This window comes from Mytilus trossulus, chromosome 7, assembly GCF_036588685.1.
Source record: "Mytilus trossulus isolate FHL-02 chromosome 7, PNRI_Mtr1.1.1.hap1, whole genome shotgun sequence".
Classification (NCBI taxonomy): Eukaryota; Metazoa; Mollusca; class Bivalvia; order Mytilida; family Mytilidae; genus Mytilus; species Mytilus trossulus.
Window position 1 is genome coordinate 10,833,772 of NC_086379.1, and position 21,476 is coordinate 10,855,247.

Below are 21,476 nucleotides of genomic sequence, written 5' to 3' on the forward strand. Positions count from 1 at the left end.
CCCGCTGCAGGTTTGTGCACCTGTCCTGGTTGATTCAGGGGTCTGTCTTTCAGCAGTTATCCTTTGTTGGTGTGGTTCATTGGTATTTTCCCGTTTGGAAATATAATTTAGATCGTTGGTTTTCCTGTTCGAATTGTGTACAATACTAGGTTATGGTCCCTTATAGCTTACTGGTTGGTCTTGATCAAAGCTCTGTGTAAAAGGCCATACTTTGACCTATGTTCGTTATTATCAGGTTGGGACCAACCCTCCCTCAGTTGCAGGGGTCATTTTACCATGTTTACTGTTGTAGAAAAGAAAAAAAGAAATACTGAGGATTTGTATAGTGCTACTATACAAGTGCTTCTCATAGGTGGATCCAAAGGGGGGGGGGGGGGGCGATTATGATTATTGCTTGAACTTGTCAGAACTATGTTCAAGGAATAGGGAAAAAACAAAACACTTCAACTTACCCATCTTACCAAAAGGAGTTTCATTTCAGAAAAATATGTTTTTTAAAATTCTTGTGAATATGAAATTATTTCTTAAATTGACTATAAATGTTAATAAAACGAAAGCAATGTAAATTAGTAAACAATCATTTGTGTTTTAGGCCCAAGCTGCTATGGAAGAGATGAGAATGAGAATTCCAAGTGTTAATATGGCTTACTATGTCAATATTAGGACAATAGAAGCTGTTTATCGTGCACTAGATATGCCCTTACCAAAGACAATTACTAGTACGGCAATCAATGGGTACGGAGGGGGAGAAGAAGACGGAGAAATTGTTGAGGAAGAAGTAGTAGATCAAATAAACTATGGTGATGATGTATGATTTAGGTGTATGTTTTTAATTATTTATTATCATGTTCTGGCTGGAAATTGTTGTAACAAATTGAAGAATAAACCAATGGTCAGCACTATCTGATGTATCGTGCCTTGTCATAAGTTCAATTTAACAATCTGAAGATACATCATATAACATTCTTGTTGATCTTTTAAGCATAACACTTAGAATGGTTGTATCTGGAATAAATATCCAAAGTTTATGTATACTGTGATAGTTGATATTATGTGAAGGATTTAAACAATACATGTTACTTTTTTATATTTTTTTTGTACATGAAAATGTTTATTATGAATTTGACAACCATGTACCATAGGCAACATCTTCAAACTATTTAAACTGAGCAGTTTGAAGATAAGAACATTGCATACCACTTTGGATTCTTTGCTATTCAAGAGTCATGATTGTTTTGTGGATTTTGTTGATAAGTAAGAACAATTTAAGTGTTGAAAAATAAAACACAAATTACCTATTGGTTTGTAAGCAGAATACACCAAAACCAGGAAATCCAGCATTCACAACTTTACTATTTTTTTTAAATTTTTGGTACTCATGAAAAAAAATTAATCTAAGCTTACAATAATGTAAAATAACATGGTATTTAAGATATAATTATTCAAAACATATGATTTTACCAAAAAATAAGAAAAAATGAAAATGTGTTATATAACATTTAGGACCACATATCTATTGATTTGTATGTATTAACTTGATGTATCTATTTACATTCCAATATGCGTTATTTATATTTTGCATTATACTTAAATATTTTATTTTGAAACATCATTATATATTTTGTTTATGGTATTGTAAATTTGTTTTTTAATAGATTCTTGGTACATAGAGAGTAAACTATCATTTAAAGATTTGAGCTTTTTCTATTCATCCATGGGCAAAAATTACATCAGCCATATTTATGGAGTGTTGTCTTTGGAACACTGTAGCACATATCATTCAATGTTGAATAAATTTAAACAGCAAATCACCAAATAGTACACCTTGAAATCTTTGCTTACTGCCTTCTGAGATGAATTGTCAAGAAATATATCTATTTTTTATATTGATAAAAAATATTTGTTCTTTAACCTGAGAGAATGCTGTCTATCTAACCTGTTGTCACAGCTGTTGAAATGTATTGCACTGCTTGTATAATATAGTGTATGAATGATTTTTATTTGAATTGTGGTTGACTTTTATACTGAATGATAGAGGTTTGATATTGGTACTAGGTCTCTGCTAAGATTAAAAAAAACTGATGTTTTTCAATGTACATCATATAATTCATATAATAGATTGTTTTTGTGTGAATTATAGTAAGACATTTGTAAAGATGACATTTGCTTATAGCTTATTTGTATATTTTTCTAGTGCTATGAGTGTTTCATTTTTGTGTGCATTTCTTTATTGTGATCAGCTGAAGTGAGTTGAAAGCTTAGAAATCCAGAAAAAGTCATTGAGGCTGTGTTCAACTCTGCTCATATCATAGTTAAGATTTTATTAACATTAGATCTGCTTTGTTTATGTTTAGACGTTTTTTTTGTAATTATAAGATAAGGGTACATTGTAGATGTTATAATATAACAAGATAAAAATGACAAGAAATCATTCAAGTGTTTTCAGTGTGGTAATTAAACTTTAGAAATTCTGGAATTTCAGAATATGTTATGTTTTACATGTAGAGGTTCTTAAATCACCAAATAGAAATTATAAATTTGGTATTTTTCATATTTCTTCAGACTGTATCTCACCCTGTAAAATGTCATTTACCAAGATTGGTACTAATATTAATGTTCTACAGATTCTTTAAAAAAAATCAACTATAAACAACATGAGGCACTGTACCTTGTTTCGAAATAAAAACATGGGATTTGAAACTTTTCTATTGGAGAAAAATTATTCTTTCATTAGTTAATTTAGCAAAATATGATCTGTAGAAAATAATTACTTCTTGAATGATATTTTAATTTGTTTATCAATCCATTTCAGTCAAATTAAAAGTAATTGGGATACCTGTTTCATTTTGTTTTGGTATTGGAAAATAGTTTATAATTTGGGTTCCAGTTTTATTATCTGCCCTTGAAATTAAAAAAAACTGTGTAGTTATTTCCCTTTGATAAATCACAGATTTTTTTAAAAACTTGTTTAAAAGATAATACTTGTTTTGTTTCTTTGAACAAAAAATGTCATGGATAATATAAAATGTTTTTAGCAGGTTCACTTCCATTTAAATGATGATAAATTCACAGATTTATCAGCAGACCTGTTAATAAAATAGGCACCTAAAGCGCATGTGCAAGTTGATCAAAGAGAGAATCTACATTTGAGTGATTGGTAGAATTATTAATTGCTATTAGAATATGTGATACTAATGAATTCAACATTTTTGTATTGAAGAAACCAAATTCATTAATTTTATATCAGAATTTATGACTTACAGTAAGTGTTTGCTCATGCTATTTTCAGTTTTAAAACAAATTTAGTATAAAGTCATTAATTAACTTTGTGTAATAATGTACATAAACGTCATTTAAATTATAGAATAGACTTGTTTTAAGATGGTGTTAGGGTTAACTGACTCAGAGCTGAACACTTACATTTTGGATACTGCGATAAGTTAAAATTTATGTAAATTTGACAATACTAAAATTTTTAGTAAAAAGTGAAGGCTTTTGTTATTCATATTCATCTAAAGTTCAAGTTACGCTTCAATCTCTTTCTTATATCAAGATCTGGTCTGGGTAAAGGTTAGTTAACCCAACCTGTATAAATGTTTGAAATATTTAGAAGTTTTGTAATCATTTATTTTGGTGTAAACAGATAGATATACATTTATTATTACACAATTGTTGTTTTTTATTTTAAAGAAAATTCAATTGTGAATATGTTATTCCAAATATTTTTTTATGAACCTATATTTTAGCCTGTAAGACTGTCAACTACATTGTTTCCACAGACAGTGCTATTATCAAATTGTTTTACTTCCGTCCTGAAGTGTCTGTGATATAACACTTTGTACTAGGTTCACTATTGCTATAGGTATAACATTTAAGATGTCAGACACCTTCTTTAGTTGTGACCTGTTGTATTTTTACAATGATCCATTAAATTTTAAAGTCTATTCAATTTTTGTTGAATTCACCTCTTCGATTTTTTTATTTTTTATTTGTCATTTATTTATATCCATCTTGAAATATTTGAATACCATAAACTACATGTAAACATATCACGATCTGACCCTACTAAACTTTCTAGAAATTGTCATAACCAAATCTATATACCTTAAATATAAACTTACATAGATTGTCAATTTAAGGAAGAGTTGTGATAAATTCAACTATTTAGATGTGAAAATAAAAAATGATTAAACACTTATTCCTGAAACAGCCCTAAGACCAATGAGAAAATATAAATATTGATATCCAAAAGAATATTCATAATTTATGAACCAATAACAATGCTATGTGAAAGATTATACAATCTTTAATCTTCGAATTTAATTGGACCAAAACCGGCACTTATCACAAATTCTCCTTTAAACAACTGTCAATGGAATTCCATTGCACACACTGATGTGCACCAATATGTGCTTTTTCTTAAATTAATGTTATTGAACAAACATATCCTTCACTCTGTCAACTAAACCGTAAATGTCTGTTTTGTTTTAAGCACATGGCCTGTTGCGACAAATGCAGGTAACCAAAGACTTTCTTGTAATTTTTCAAATTGTATCTATTGACAACTTAAAAATAAATCTCATACCATTAATTTTGAAATGGTTTTTAAATCAAAAATCTATGATGGCTAGTACTAATATTCATCACTAAAAGTTAAAGAGATACTTAACTAGGACATGTTCATTAAAGCTCCATCAAAATTTGCTGCATAATTAAATTGGACATTCATATATTTTTCTGGAATAATCAAACTTGATTTTTTTAATATAATATTATTCATGGCAGATTTTGTAAAGATTTCATCCTATATTTAACTATGGTTGTACAAATTATAAGTATGAATTATTGAATTATATCAAAATGAATCTCTAGAAACTTATTATCTTACTGTATGGCATATTAATTTGTCTAACAATGTTGTGTTTACCATATGACAAATTAATTTGTCTTACAATGTGGTGTGTTTAATTTTATGTTTTTTGAATGTACTGTTTTCTAATTGTTTTGACTAAGTGGTATTTATGTTTACATTTTCTATGCACTCATATTATTGTTGATGGTTGTGATAAAGAAAAATGAAAGTAATAGAAAATTGATGTTTCCGTCCACAATAATTTCTGATCTTCTCCATGAAAAATAAAATACTATGAAAACACTATTGTTTCTTTTGTTCTTGACCACATTGATACAGTTGAGCAGGATACTTGGTATAGTGAGCAGCCGTCCTCATTATAAATATTCCAGTTGATTGAATCCTCATGGCATTTAAAAAAATATTTATATACAAGCCTTGGTGAATTATAGGCAAATGTTAAGATGAGTTATATCTATACAAAAAATTACTCCCATAATGATTTAAAAATTGAAATTTATGGCAATATTAGTGTTATAACAAAGTTGTAATATCAAATTTCCCCCAAAAAGGAATGTATAATGTAAAATCTTCCCAAGATTGCACTGATGACTGAAGGGCTTTTTAGGACAAGTGCTCTGAGGAAATAAGATACAGCATATGATTCCTTATGTTACTCCAGGAATATGTCACTTTATTCACTTACTAACCCTTGTAGCAAAAACAATAGCTATATATCCATTAACCCACCATTTTCAGTGACATACTTTCAGAAGTTGTAATCTAGCGTTATCTATTTCATGGGTGCTTACATATGCAAATAGTTGATCATGCAGTAGGTATGGATATATTGGATGAAGTGGCAAATCTTTTGAATAAATGACACTAGGATCATACATGTATGTGGGGGCCAGCTGGGGGACGCCTCCGGGTGTGGGAATTTCTCGCTGCATTTAAGACCTGTTGGTGACCTTCTGCTGTTGTTTTTTCTATGGTTGGGTTGTTGTCTCTTACACATTCCCCATTTCCATTCTCAATTTTATGCATGAATTAACTTCTTATTAACTCCTAAAAGTCTATCCCTATAGATAGAAATAACATAGTGAAAGGACCAAGCACAAAATAGGGGAGTTAAATGGAATGTTTTCATATGTAAATTTATATTTATATTGATTTAGTAAAATGTATAGGGAATTAAATGAAGTATGATTTATCTATCTTAAAATTAATCTATAATGATTGTGAGATAGTTACTTGTCTCTCCATGTCTTGGCCTGAAAATTTCATGTTTTCTATAGGAACTACATTCTGGGGTACCACACACCTAACAATGTCTAAAAATGGATATTTGTAGATTCTACCAATGCATCAAATGTGATGTTTTATTTCTCCACTTTTAAAAGACAATTAATTTATCTACATATTTAAAACATGAGGCTTTCCGAGTTCTTTAAATAATTAACATTTAATTTTGAGAGTGAAAAAAAATGTATTGCACAATATTTGATGGCGGAATTGGTTTCTCTAATCATTTATAGTCTATATGTACACAATTTTATCTTTCTTTTTCATATATATCTTTATTTCTCAACAAAACAAATTACATTGGTATAGAGATATACACAATAAATATTACATATAAATGTATATGTACATACATACAAAAATTATATGAAAGCAAGAGAGAGGCAAAGCCCATAAATTACATTATCGCTATTTTGTGCATTTTTCCTTTGATCTTTTTTTGTGATAATTTTCATATCATGCTTCTCGCTTGATATGAAAAAATTATTGCTAGAAACTAGGAGGCCACATGGTGTTGCTAACGAAATTGACACTGAAATTGACAACGTCGTCATAGGTAAAATAGCGATAAACAGATTATCATTGGTCATCTCAACTCGATTTCTTTTCTCACTTTCGCTGTACCAGCTCAAGCGAGAAAATCAATCTCGTTGAGATAATCAACGATAATCTATAAGTATACATATTAAACTAAATGATATAAAAGTACATGAGCTACCCAGATAGCCTACAGGCATATTGACTAATCTATAAATTTGCACAAGCTGTTAAGATCAAAAGTATGTTCTTAATATGTGATGTCATTAAGGAATTTAGAGAAAAGCAAGAAACATGGACATTTTTATTAAGTTTTGACCAATGATAGAATGAGAATCACATGCTGATTCAACAAAAAAATCCAAGTGGTCAGAAAAAGCAGAGAATAGGTAAAACTTGAAAATGAAACTTAAACAAACAGTATTTTCTTTTTATCACAGAATATTTTTCAGATATAATGAGTAATAAGACTACTTTATTTGAAATATTTAATAAATGTAAGGTTAACATGTCAGTCAGACAAGGCTTACTTTACCTTGACCTCATAATATATCAGTTAAGTTTTCGGGCTTAGGTCTGTTTCCATTCCGTTGTTATTCATTCGTTTGATGTGTTTGAGCTTTTGCAATTTGATTGGGGAATTTTTCTGCTCAGAATTTTTCTTGGAGTTCAGTTTTCTTATGATTATTTTTATAGATACAGATGTAATACCACCAAATCATAATATTTCACATCCGGTTGCTTATGAAAATAGGTTGAAAAAAAATGTTGTTCTTGTCTAACAGCATGCATGTTTAATGAACCTCATTTTCATGATTAATTTTTCAAATGTTAATTTTTACACGACTGCAAAAATTTTAATTTTTTGGTTGTATACTAGTATTGATATCACCTTGGCGTTGTCGTCTGTGTCGTCTTCGTCGTCCGAATATTTTTGGTTTTCACACTATAACTTTAGTTGAAGTAAATAGAATTCTACAAAATTTAAACACAAGGTTTATTACCATAAAAGGACGGTTGGGATTGATTTTGGAAGTTTTGGTCCAAACAGTTTAGGAATTGGGGGCTAAAAAGGGCCCAAATAAGCATTTTCTTGGTTTTCGCACTATAACTTTATTTTAAGTAAATAGAAAGCTATGAATTTTGACACAAGGTTTATGACCACAAAAGACAGGTTGGGATTGACTTTGGGAGTTTTGGTTCTAAATGTTTAGGAATAAGGGGCCAAAACAAAGGGCCCAAATTAGCATTATTCTTGGTTTTTGCACAATAACTTTAGTATAAGTGAATAAAAATCAATGAAATTAAAACACAAGGTTAATGAACACAAAAGGAAGGTTGGGATTGATTTTGGGAGTTGAGATCCCAACAGTTTAGGAATTAGGGGCAAAAAAGGGGCCCAAATAAGCATTTTTCTTGGTTTTCACACCATAACTTTTGTATAAGTAAATAGAAATCTATGAAATTTTAACACAAGGTTTATGACTATAAAAGGAAGGTTGGGATTGATTTTGGGAGTTGAGATCCCAACAGTTTAGGAATTAGGGGCAAAAAAGGGGCCCAAATAAGCATTTTTCTTGGTTTTCGCACCATAACTTTTGTATAAGTAAATAGAAATCTATGAAATTTTAACACAAGGTTTATGACTATAAAAGGAAGGTTGGGATTGATTATGGGAGTTTTGGTCCCAACTAAACTTTTGTTTGATTTCACCAAAAATTGAATAATTGGGGTTCTTTGATATGCTGAATCTAACTGTGTATATAGATTCTTAATTTTTGGTCCCGTTTTCAAATTGGTCTACATTAAGGTCCAAAGGGTCCAAAATTAAACTTAGTTAGATTTTAACAAAAATTGAATTCTTGGGGTTCTTTGATATGCTGAATCTAAAAATGTACTTAGATTTTTGATTATTGACCCAGTTTTCAAGTTGGCCCAAATCGTGGTCCAAAATTAAACTTTGTTTGATTTCTATCAAAAATTGAATAATTGGGGTTCTTTGATATGCCAAATCTAACTGTGTATGCAGATACTTAATTTTTGGTCCCGTTTTCAAATTGGTCTACATTAAGGTCCAAAGGGTCCAAAATTAAACTAAGTTTGATTTTAACAAAAATTAAATACTTGGGCTTTTTTGATATGCTGAATCTAAACATGTACTTAGATTTTTGATTATGGGCCCAGTTTTCAAGTTGGTCCAAATCAGGATTCAAAATTATTATCTTAAGGATTGTGCAATAGCAAGAAATTTTCAATTGCACAGTATTCAGCAATAGCAAGAAATCTTCAATTGAACAGTATTGTGTAATAGCAAGAAATCTTCAATTGCACAGTATTGTGCAATAGCAATTATTTTCAATTGCACAGTATTGTACAATAGCAAGAAATATCTAATTGCAAAATATTGTGCAATAGCAAGAAATTTTCAATTGGAAAATTTCTTCAAACATTTTTTTTAGAGGATTAATATTCAACAGCATAGTGAATTACTCAAAAGGCAAAAACAAATTTTTATGTTCATTAGACTACATTCATTCTGTGTCAGAAACCTATGCTGTGTCAACTATTTAATCACAATCCAAATTTAGAGCTGAATCCAGCTTGAATGTTGTGTCCATACTTGCCCCAACTGTTCAGGGTTCAACCTCTGCGGTTGTATAAAGCTGCGCCCTGTGGAGCATCTGGTTAATGATTATGTACATTTCTCAGATACTATTATCAATGTGTCAACTTTCTTAAGTGTGAGAATGATTGGAGGGTTTAAATGAGATGACAGAGTTCATTGGCCTGTCATCTCATTCATGTTGATTATGTTAACTTAAAGTTTATGAAATACTTGTAGTTCGAACTTGATTCAAGTACATTCAACAGAAAGTGAATTCATATACAATACAGCAAGAAATATTTTAGTGTGTTGTAGAAATAAAGAGGAAAGGGAAAATCATACAGCCCAAATTCTCAGTTGATTCCTTAACTTTGCAATATTGTACAATTTTCCTAATTTAATAGCATTAATTAATTAGGAAATATTCTTATGCTTCAGTTGCATGGTCAAAAGAGACTCAGAATGTTACACTGTCACTTATTTGGTTGCTGTGCTAATAAATTTCCTTATAACTTGAAAATTTAAGCAATAATTTTGAAGGTGGATTAGTCAATTATGAATCTTCACCAGATGTGTTTTTTCCCCTACTCCCCACATATCTGTCCATCAGTCTAAATGTCCACAGGTCTTTTGAACCCTCCCTCCCTTAATCTGTTGATAATGAGCTGTCAGGGTCGTCACGATGACCTAACTTTAGAAGTGTCATTTGTTTAAATTATGTATTTTACATTACCAATATGCGAGTTTCGAGTTTAGGCTCAGCTTATTGGCTTGCCTCTTAATTTTTGGACTATGCTTGTTATGATAGTTATTATTATCCTACAACAGGTAGGATTTGCAAAAGTTGCTTTTACCACATACGGTTTATCACCGACATGAGTTTTATCACATTTACATTTGGTAAACAATCTTTTTCTATAATTTCAAACTGAGTACTACATAAAGGTAAACATTTTTACTTTGTTTACATGATTTTTTTATTAGTCTAATCAATATTACAGTTTTATACATATTTATAAACCCAAATACTACAATAAAAGCATTTGAAGGTAAATTGAATTTCTTTGAAAATTTCGTAACGGAAGAGAGTGTATATTTCCAAAAACTGCAGATGATAAGGGAAGTAACTGTTACACTATATGCAAATTATAATGAACACTGAGCATGCTGAACTGACAAAATCATATGTTTTCGCATATTCAATCTGTGATTTATCTTGCTTTGATCTAAAATGATTGTTTGACTACTTCCAACAAATCACACAAAAGGAGAACATTTCAGTTTAAGCACTTACTATGCTTACTATGTTATATGTTGTAGGGCTGTACCTCTGGAAAGGGTCATTATTATAAGCTTCACGATACGGTCTAGAAGTTAATGTGTGAAATATATTACAGGGTCGATGATTGATTGAATCATTAGGATCTGAAACTAATCAGATGTCTATAATTTTTCCGCATGTGCCATTGAAACCACCGTATATATATTGTCATGAAATGCTCAAACTGTTTGCACAATCTAAATGTATCAGGCTTGCATGAAATACTGCTATGGTTCGTGATTGCTATGTGTATATTATTTGTCAAAAGATATATGATAGAGTACTGTGTAATTAATGTATTTAAAAAATATGGTAATAGATGTCTCGTTCAGCTGCTCATCCCTATCATGAAATGACAGAGGACCCTTCATTTTAATACAACAATTAAGGTAAAAAAAGTTAACTCAAATGTTACATTTTATGTCCCAGTAAAAATACGTAATGTGCTTTTGATACATCATCTGTACCTTACTATTAAAATAATGGCGATATGAAATTCAGCCCAAAGTAAGCTTTAAAGGCGGAAAAAAGTGAGTGTTCAATTACTAATATTTTGTGAGATATCCTTCAAATTCGACACGTATTTTATCTTGTTGCAACGGTTGGACCTGAACAATTCTACAAAAAACAAATCCACCTATGATGATCAAGAAATGCTATGCTTGAGCTAGATGACATATACAAGACAGTTTTCAGGGATTTTTTTTTATGAAAACGTCTTTCATAGATTTCGTAACGTTTGCCTCAAAATCAACATGTTCAGTTTTCGACTGAAACATGCAATACGCACAATCTAATGACAATAGACAAGCTGTTGATATACACTTTTAGGGGTTCAACATCATGTCTTTTTCATAGCAATACATCGTATAGATCTTTGTGATTAACTTCAACTAGGTAAGTTTTCGCTTATACATAGACTAATATTAGTACAATGTATCTAGAATATAAGTGAACTAAATAATCTGGTGATATACATGTTCTGTATAAATGTCGGCGCTAAAATATTTCCTAATAATTTTCAAAATTTCGCTAAAATGTCCCGCCTCACATTCATATTGATATATGGAGTGGTGGGCAGTATGTATATATTTTAAAGATGAAAGCTACAGCGGACTCTTAAATATATGAACTTGTGAAACTGTAACCTGTTAATATATTTGATATAAAAAGAAGTTTACCATTTCCAGCGGTCCGTTTTATTTGGTTTAAAAATACTTGCCTTTCTTTTCCATTGGTTTTCATCTATAGCATGACATTTTATGTCTGATGTTTAAAATTTGCATAGATGATCTTTAATCCAATTGCACCAGGTAGTTATACCTATTTAATCTTATAAAATTAACGCAGATCAGTCAAACACAAAATGCGTGACAAAAGATAACATTTATTGACAACTTCATATAGACTATGACAATTTATCAACAGTTTCAATGTGCTATTCGTTCATGTTACTTATCTGATTTTAAAATACCATAACGACATAAATTGCAATCACCCATGAGTTTCTGACTGTTAATACGGATACAAATGACATCCAAACCTAGTTGAAATCATTAGTTGAAAACGATCCTTAAGATACCTATGTATACATGTCCATCTGACGGAGCTCATCCCTGATCTTGACCTCATTTTCATGGTTCATTGGTCAACGTTTTGTTAAAAGTAAGAAGCAAAAGGTCAATCATATTTTGTGTATACAACGATTGCAAGCTATATGTCACTTGATCTGACTTATATACCATACTACCAGAGACGTATAATAATTGTATGGCATGTCTCTGCTATGCACAACATTCTACCTTTGATTAAAAAAAAAAATGAGTTCGATTTTGTACAATTCATTTTAAAACTAGAATCCGGTACTACCATAATCTTTTAAAGTTTAGACACCAAATCCACAAGATGTTAAAGGATTCTATCCATGATCCATACTTATAAACACTTATATCGTTATGTAATTGTCATTAGACCACGTTGATTAAATTTGCTTTACAGAGTGATCTTATATTATTTACGTCAGCCCTGATTTATATATGTGATAAATTCTTCAAAACTTATATCGATTGGGTAACATCTGTCCTTATGAAATTAACAATGCTATGTACAAACGTTGCGTATGAAACTGACTTGGAAGAATTGATTTTTTATAGATCAATACCATCACCATCTCCGCGTTACAGCTATGTAAATTCTGAGATTGTTTACATTTTGGGAAATACCTGCACTTTTTATTCCTTTCAACGCTAATCAAGAAAGCGATGTAGTGAGATATAAAACTAACATTAACATCAGTGTCACAGAAATCAAGAGGTAGGTTTCTTTAAATTTATTAGAATTTGATTATGTAGTGACATTTTATTGACATGTTTGGAGACAGCTGATTGCTACACGTCTTTAGTTTTACTGAATGATAGTTATGTTTCTACAAATCTACAAATTGCTATGCTTTGTTTATCATTCTTTTGCAAATAATTCATGTTGTGTTTACATTGGTTGATTAAGACTACTTCTGCAATAACAGTACATAATTACTGCCGAGTTCTTTGATTGAATGCAGAATGAAGGACGATGCGATGTTTATGGAGAGACGTAAATAAACTATTTGTACTGTTGTATTGATGCAATGTTTTTTCTCATATATGATGTAAAAGTTTCAAATTTCTTCTTAATTAACTAAAAAGAAGTTTATGTGCCAGCGTCCACAAATTAACAAATCCAAATGCAAACAAAGCTGAATTCTTGCATTCATTGTCAACTGGGAAAACTGTCAGAGCAAACTACCAAAAAATATCAATAGTTTGACTAACAATGCATATAAAATGTCCAAATATATTCATAAAACCAACTTGCATTGCACAAGGTCATGTTTTCTCTGGCTGTTTATGACGTCTTTACACTAAATCCATTGTATGTTGGATGTGTACGGATTGATTGCTTAGTCTTAGAGGCATGATTTTTTTATTAGTTGTTAATGGCTTTGAACTAGCTGTCAGATAACTGCGAGTACTCTCAGATCTGTTCATTGTGTCTTTTTGTGTCGGGATGTATGAGTACCCGGCCACGTCCACTTGTATTTTTGTTCATCTGATGAGTTAAGCCTTTTTCAACTGATTCTTATAGTTCGTTCTTATTTTGTACTGTTATACCACTGTCCCAGGTTAGGGGGAGGGTTGGGATCCCGCTTATATGTTTAACCCCGCCACATTATTTATGTATGTCCCTGTCCCAAGCCAGGAGCCTGTAATTCAGTGGTTGTCGTTTGTTTATGTGTAACATATTTGTTTTTCGTTCATTTTTAAAAATAAATAAGGCCGTTAGTTTTCTCCTTTGAGTTGTTTTACATTGTCTTATCGGGGCCTTTTATAGCTGACTAAATGCGGTATGGGGTTTGCTCATTGTTGAAGACCGTACGGTGACCTATAATTGTTAATGTTTGTGTCATTTTGGTCTTTTGTGGATAGTGGATAGTTGTCTCATTGGCAATCATACCACATCTTCTTTTTTATATTACAACTTAATGAAATATCTTCATATTTGAAGAATGGACAAAAGTATAAAGATTTGTGAAATAAAGTGTTAACCAAATTTATTGCGCAATAATATGCCGATAAAATTGTTGTTGAAAGTAACATTGTTAAAAAGTGCTATGTAATAAAGATTTCTGCTGTTGACAGCCAATTTGATATTCTTTTCAAAAGATCACTCGCACCGTTTTTGCTTCGATTTACACAAAATTCGCTTAGAAAACTAAAGAAGCAAAAGTAAATAAAAAGTCTGTCATATACATGAATTGTATATATCTAAAAATACAATTCCTTGTTCATATCAAGACAAACACATTCTAAATCTATGTTCATAATTTGATAATATCACGTAAATATTTTATCAATAAAAGAACCAGTTACAACATGTTTTCATTAACAACACGTTTTGTGTTTGATAAATCTTTCAGTCTGTTTTACACACATGTTCACACCTACATTTGAACATGTTCATCATTATTAGTTTCAACTCTGGTAATTGTTACTCAAATCACTAAATTATATGTCTTTGTTCTCGATTCCTTTAAGAACCATTACAGGTCTGTAGACATCTTTTTTAGTTATCACGATTGTAGTTTGTAGTCTGTCCGCACAAACGGGGAACACTGCAAACATATACAGACACACATGCACACACACACAAACCGTAGAATTTGATTTTAAATGGACTACCGGTATTCGTGTTTTTTTTAAACAATTGTAACTAGTACTCTCCAAATCAAAAGTTTGCTAGTCCAGAACAGTCAACTACAAGTCTGTAAATAATTCTTATGAAACAAAGACAAGTTCTCAATAAGGTCGATGCCTTAAGCCTTTGTACTTCTTTTTGAAACTTTAAATGATCAACTGCTAAAATATGTAGAAGAGTTAAGTTATGAAATGTGATATATTCTATTCGCTCTCTGTGTTGCCGTCAGTTTGGACACCTTCACTTAAATGTTTGGTTCATTCCATCATTGAGTACCTTAAAGACATAACGTTTGCAAAGTTTTATATTAAAAAATCTCACAAGGAGCAGATACAGCACATAGAGCAACATGAACATATGTTTTACGTTGTCTTATCGGGGCCTTTTATAGCTGACTATGCGGTATGGGCTTTGTTCATCGTTGAAGGCCGTACGGTGACCTATATTTGTTAAAGTCTGTGTCATTTTTGTCTTTTGTGGATAGTTGTCTCATTGGCAATCATACCACATCTTTTTTATATAACCCACCATGATTGGAACTCAAAGTTAAGTAATAACTTCACGATATTAAGTATAAGTCGATAGCTTGCAGATATATTTAACACATTATGTCGACAACGAAGCACAAACCTCTCACATTATCATATAATACATATCATATATTTATGTGAATAACTGTTAACGCAGATGCATCGGAAAAGGAGTTAACAATAATTCAAAAAGAAACAAAACCAGGTTACTTTTTTTTGGGGGACACTATGCCTTCTTTGTCATTGAAGTGCACGGAAATGCCTTTGCAGTACGCAAAGACTCGTATATTTTAACAAGTTCGCATATTGGGGCCAACTGAAATGAGTGTTTACTTCGTTAGTGATTCTTCCTTTCCTGCACTGACCTGGAACTATAATACTGTATTAACAGTATAGTAGCCCCAACATTGACTTATGACTTATCAAACACCAAACAATTAATCTTATTTAGTCTAAATGCTAAAATTGAAGCCATTCCGTCGAAAACTTAACAGACCCCATCATGATTTGAATGAATGTTTTGGAATGTTTGCGTCACAGATGACAACGTACATGGTTTATTTGTCGTAACTTCAATCGTGTTCTCTTGTCCTTAAATGGTGTCAAAAAATAAAATATGTTCCCTGCTATCATTAACACGATGGTTGCCTTTGGTCGATTGGGAACTAGATACTGTTCTGAAGAACATTTGCCCCCTCCTCCCACGATTTTGTTTGGGTTAGTGTTATTAATGTAGTGCCTCCTCATTCACCGCTGTTTTCCCCTTAGTACTCCTTTTGTTCATGGTGTTACCTGCCTACGTCGATTTATAGTTTTTGAATGTACCTTTGGTATCTTGTTCCCCTTTTAGTCCCTTCTACCACCTTTGAGACCCATCAGTTTTGTGTAAGATTGTTGTACTATTCATTTAGTTTCAAGAAGACTTAACTTGTTTTTTACATAAAATCTGTTCAGTTATAAATAAATACTGAAGAAGAGATTACAATGGAGTCTGAAATGACATTCTATTCATCAAATCTTGTAACATCAAAAAGATTATTTATTTTTTATTTTTTGTTGTTTTGTATCAATAGACTAGAGAGAGAAAAAAAACACATTCGATCTTAAATGATACTTAATATAACATGAATCAGTTTATTTGTCATAAAACTTGGAATGTATCAATCAATGATTTTAATATACTTAATTTTAAATAAAACGGTAACATTAACCACTATATTACAAATAAAGTATACTTTATATGACTGACAAAAGTTACACGTCATGATCTTGGCTCTTGATCATTGTCTGCATATATGTGTTTCTATTTTGATAACCTTTTCTCATCACTATTTCATTCAACCTTTTGAATAGTATATTAACAAGCAACTTTGCATACAACCTTCAATGCTCGGTCTTTGAAGTTGTCTCATATGCAATCTTATCACATCTCCTTATTTTAAGGCGCTTTGAAATGTTTGGTGAGAATACAAGAGATATTACATTTACAATTTTTTTTAATGCTATCACTATTTTACACAAAAACATAGGAAAGGCTTCTAAATGGAATGATGTGAAGGATGGGGGATTTCAAAAGATAAATTATTGAAATGAGATGTTTGTTTGCGAAGATGATCTTTGAAAGAGGGATTAAAGCGAAAGAAGTAAACAGCTCTTACGAGTACAGCCTGCATTGACAACTGACATCTGACAATGAACAGTGCGAATCCCTTTGAACATAGAGATCAATGCTTATATATTACATTTTTTTCTTCTTCATACTTTTGAATTGTCTGTTGTTTCAAAACTCGAAACTTCATAACTTTGATTTGACGTGGCAACGAAATGGAAAGTTGCATATTTTCGTAGGTCATTGTTTGCAAAGTCTTTACGTCATTGAGGGTTCATAATAAAGTTTCAGTTAAACGGAATAAATATTTTGTAATATTATTTCCATTGGGACAAAATATTGCATTAATTGTTCCTAACGGAATGAAGATTATACAATATTTGTTCCAATAGAATACATAATTATAGCATTGTTTATAAGATTTCACTGGAAACATTATGAACGCGTATTGACCAAAGTATAACATGGTAGTAGTGTGAATATAAACAGTCGTTAATGTGGTATTCTTATTGTTGTACTTGGGAGGTCCGACTTGCGCTAAGAATAATTTTCGCTGAAAGCCAATTCATTTTATCTTCCAAAAATATGGCTGCAGGAAAACGGGCAAAATTGTCTTGCCTTAGAAAGATCGCTATTTTGTCATTTGATCATACTTATAATTTAGTACGCCAGACGCGCGTTTCGTCTACATAGGAATAATCAGTGACACTCATATCAAAATATTTATAAAGTCAAACAAGTACAAAGTTGAAGAGCATTGAGGATCCAAAATTCCAAAAAAGTTATGCCAAATACGGCTAAGGTAATCTATGCCTGGGATAAGAAAATCCTTAGTTTTTCGTAAATTCTCGACTAACATTGTAAATACCTAATGCCATTAGATCACAGCCTCACAACATTAATAGTATTGATTTAACTGGGATTCTCTTCTCACCTGTCTTCGTACAAAGCCTTAATTATCCACTCTGAAGAGACGTCTTTCATTACATTCTTTAATGCATTCAGTACAAATTCTATAGATTTTGCATAGCAATTACATGTGCCGAAGATATAAATTAGTAAATCCGATTGTCTCATATGTATCTTTAAAGCACTTGTCTTAATTATTCGATAATTACAGTAATTGTCGTTCGTGTTTCGTTCAGATCACACACTGATGTCTCAACATCTTGGAACGTTGCTAGTCAGACTGTTCATAATGTTAGCAAAAGACATGCAACCATGGAGTTTAACGAACGATACAAAGTGATCGATATTGAGATTAGGAGATTTTTCAGCGACATTTAGATGTATTGAGATTTAAGCAATATATTCGTCTCCTTATATATAATACTTTATAGTAGTGTTGGTTTTTTTTAATGACACAAGCCTTCAACAACATTTGCCAATAGTATAATGCCACACAATAACGGTACCTTTTTATGTTTATAAAATGCATGCGTATTTGTCAAACTTATTACCAGCCTACATTTGTGCGTTTTATTTTAAAACCTACAAAAAACACATAGTACTCTTGTGCTTACAAGTTTGAGGCGCCTGTTTTAATCTGCTTTTCATTAATAATTGATTGAACCAATTAATATAAAAAAATAAAATTTTGCCCACGAAAAACTGTGAAAAACACAATAATGCAAATATATCGCATACAATATATATATAGATAAGAAGATCGATGTAGTGTTGCTTGCCTTCTAGACAACTATCCACCAGAGTCCAAATGACATTCATGTAAGCAACTATAAGATATCATTCGGCCTGTCGACTGAGCTAAATACATTCCGAATAAACAGTTATAAAAGAGCTCAAAATGACGCAAAATGGTGAAACAAAGTGGACGTGAAAACCAACAGCCTGATTTATGGCAAAACCATAATCGAAAAACAAATATGACAAGCAGCAATCATCGAAAACAACTAAAACATTACAGACTCCTAATTTTGGGCAGGCATATACAGGATGTATAGCGGAGTTAAACATTTTTGTGAGCACACAACACCTCTCCTAACGTCATGAGACATGGTGCGACAGCTATAAATAGAAGAAACTCCCAAAATCAGTTGGAAATGGTTTGACTCATCAGATTGATGAAATTAAAATAACAATTTATTTTTAACGCAGTCATACAGAAAGTTAGCTCGTACCAATTACAGCTAAAAATTAAAATTTATAATGTTAAATTTTTTTATAACATAAATTGCAAATAAGATATATATAAGATGATTATTACATGAAACCTACATCTTCTTTTGTAATTTTAGAAGGGAATCTCTTTATCGGTGAACTCAAAAATATCATTAGGCGAATGACATGGATTTTGAAATTCTTAAATTTTGGTTTATATGTCAGAAAACCACTTCGTACACATGAATACCGTTGTATACTTATGGATTAAAACAAAATAGCATGTAAGAAAGTGGAAACATACAATTGCTTCTAAGGGTTATACATATAATTGCAATGAGATCTTCCATTAAATGTTTAATTCTGTTAGGCTATTGGAAGTCGGTTACACTCACTTAGTGGCCTATACCGAAATAAGAATGCGAAAACAATCACCGCAATAAAACGTTATTGAGCTCATACGGTTCAATTAAATTAGCAATTCGGAACACTGTATCTTTACATTAATGTCCGTTTAATATAATTTGTGAACATTTTCTTTGTTACATTTCTCAAGTTTGTACATTTGACATTTTTCAAAGTAGGCGTTTGACGTCACATTCATATATGGTGACATAAGTCACACGATTATAACTGAAACCGTAGAGCATATTTTTTTCTGAGGTAACATATTCATCACTGCGGAAATATCATATCTTTGGGATATATTATCATATGGACTTAACTTAAAGTGTTTTATATTAAATATGAGTGTGTTGTAAGGATAGTAAACATTCTTCTCTTTAAAAAAGTTGTGATGACTCGAAGCTGGAAGCGATGCCTCTCGTACCAAAGTTAAAGATGACTTTTACAGTTTTAAATATAAAATCAGTAGAAGTGGTATAATCATACCAATGATACTGATAACTGTCAACCAAAGACCAAATGACATGAATATTAGCAATATATAGTCACCAAACGACATCAACAACAAGCATAACCAATAACCATCTAAAGCAGTAAATATTATATATGATAACTGCAAGTTTTCCCTTTTAATTTTGATTCAATATTAATTGGTGTCGAACCTAAATGGGGATGTAGAGGGTATACGCATCCTCATTATTCGTCCCGCTTTGCTCTGCGATATGCAATCAATGTTAGGAATTATATATTGAAAACAACACGTTATTAATTTCTTGCGTCCGAAGCGCTTTTCTGGATTTACCTTCATCAGGAACGCTCAAAGCTAAACATTTGAAATCCGAAGATGTATAAGTACCGAAACCGTTGAAGAGCTGTATGTCAAAAATACCTAAAATAAATAGCCAAATTCATCTAAAGCCAACTTTGCCTGAGGGAGTTGAAACCTTAGTTTCTTAATAATTTATAAATTTATAAACGGACAATTTTAGAAAAGTTTGTTTAATCATGTCAGTACCGAAATACTGAGTATTGAGTTGATGATACCCTCGGGGACTGATAGTCCACCAGCATCGGTATCGACCCAGTGATGTGAAATATTGAAAACAACACGTTATTAATTTCTTGCGTCCGAAATTATACCACCCTTTCAAAAATCCTGCATCCGCCTCTTCATGGTATTCCTATTCCAGCAACATTACTTACAACCAATCATACTGGAAGAAGTATATTGGTAAAGTCATCACAAACTTTTTAAGCAATTCTAATTAGTTGATCCCATACAACATACAATGAGTTTTGTCGATTTTTTCAATTCACAAATATCCTGTGCTTGTATAAAATGTATAAACGTTTTGAGCAATCATGACTCCGGAAATTAGTTTCCGTAGTAATCCATGTGTAGTCACGACCATCTCACAAGACCAGACAAAACCATTGTTGATTAAAAAAGGTCATGTATTAGTACTTGTAACAAATCCGCGTACAGGTTATTACTTTAAATAAATGAGGATATGAGATTTAAATTATGGAAAATAAGGATATAAAACGATATTATGATATAACCTATCGACCTTTGTATTGTTTCACCGTAATATCTAGTTGAACTTATGAAATGCAATTTAAACATTTATTTTGTTATATGAGCCACTTTAATCAATAATTTGTCAAATGATGTGCATTCATGTATATCTATTTTTAAATGTAATATGAATGTACGTATTTGGAACATATTTTTTAACCAGAAAAACATTAAATTAAGAAAATCATTTTCATGTTTTACTGTAATTTAAAAAAAAAAACCTTATTTGGACATTATAGAAATCACATTTGAAATGTAAGTACAATTTCAGTTTAAAGTTTGTAAACAAATTGTATTTGCATTTAAAAAAACAAAGTTTCAATTGCTGCAAAATTTAAGTTTAAAACAAAGTATTCACGATAAGTGACTAAATATGCTA

At 31.2% G+C, this 21,476-nt stretch overlaps 2 protein-coding genes across 5 annotated transcripts in view; both read left to right on the forward strand.

The window, feature by feature from the left end:
* The window catches only part of LOC134724623 (intraflagellar transport protein 140 homolog), a 56,025-nt gene extending 50,869 nt beyond the window's left edge, over positions 1-5,156 (forward strand). For all 3 annotated transcript variants that reach the window (XM_063587758.1, XM_063587760.1, XM_063587759.1), the window contains one exon: positions 593-5,156. In XM_063587758.1, the coding sequence (XP_063443828.1) occupies positions 593-814 (222 nt within the window). In that variant the 3' untranslated portion in view covers positions 815-5,156. The remainder of the gene's footprint in view (positions 1-592) is intronic.
* A 7,543-nt stretch (positions 5,157-12,699) lies between these two features.
* The window catches only part of LOC134724624 (uncharacterized), a 29,278-nt gene continuing 20,501 nt past the window's right edge, over positions 12,700-21,476 (forward strand). The window contains exon 1 of one of the 2 annotated variants that reach the window (XM_063587762.1): positions 12,700-12,933. The gene's annotated coding sequence lies outside the window, so the exon portion shown is untranslated. Of the gene's footprint in view, positions 12,934-21,235; positions 21,353-21,476 lie in introns of those variants that run through there. The other variant, XM_063587763.1, reaches the window with a different exon arrangement.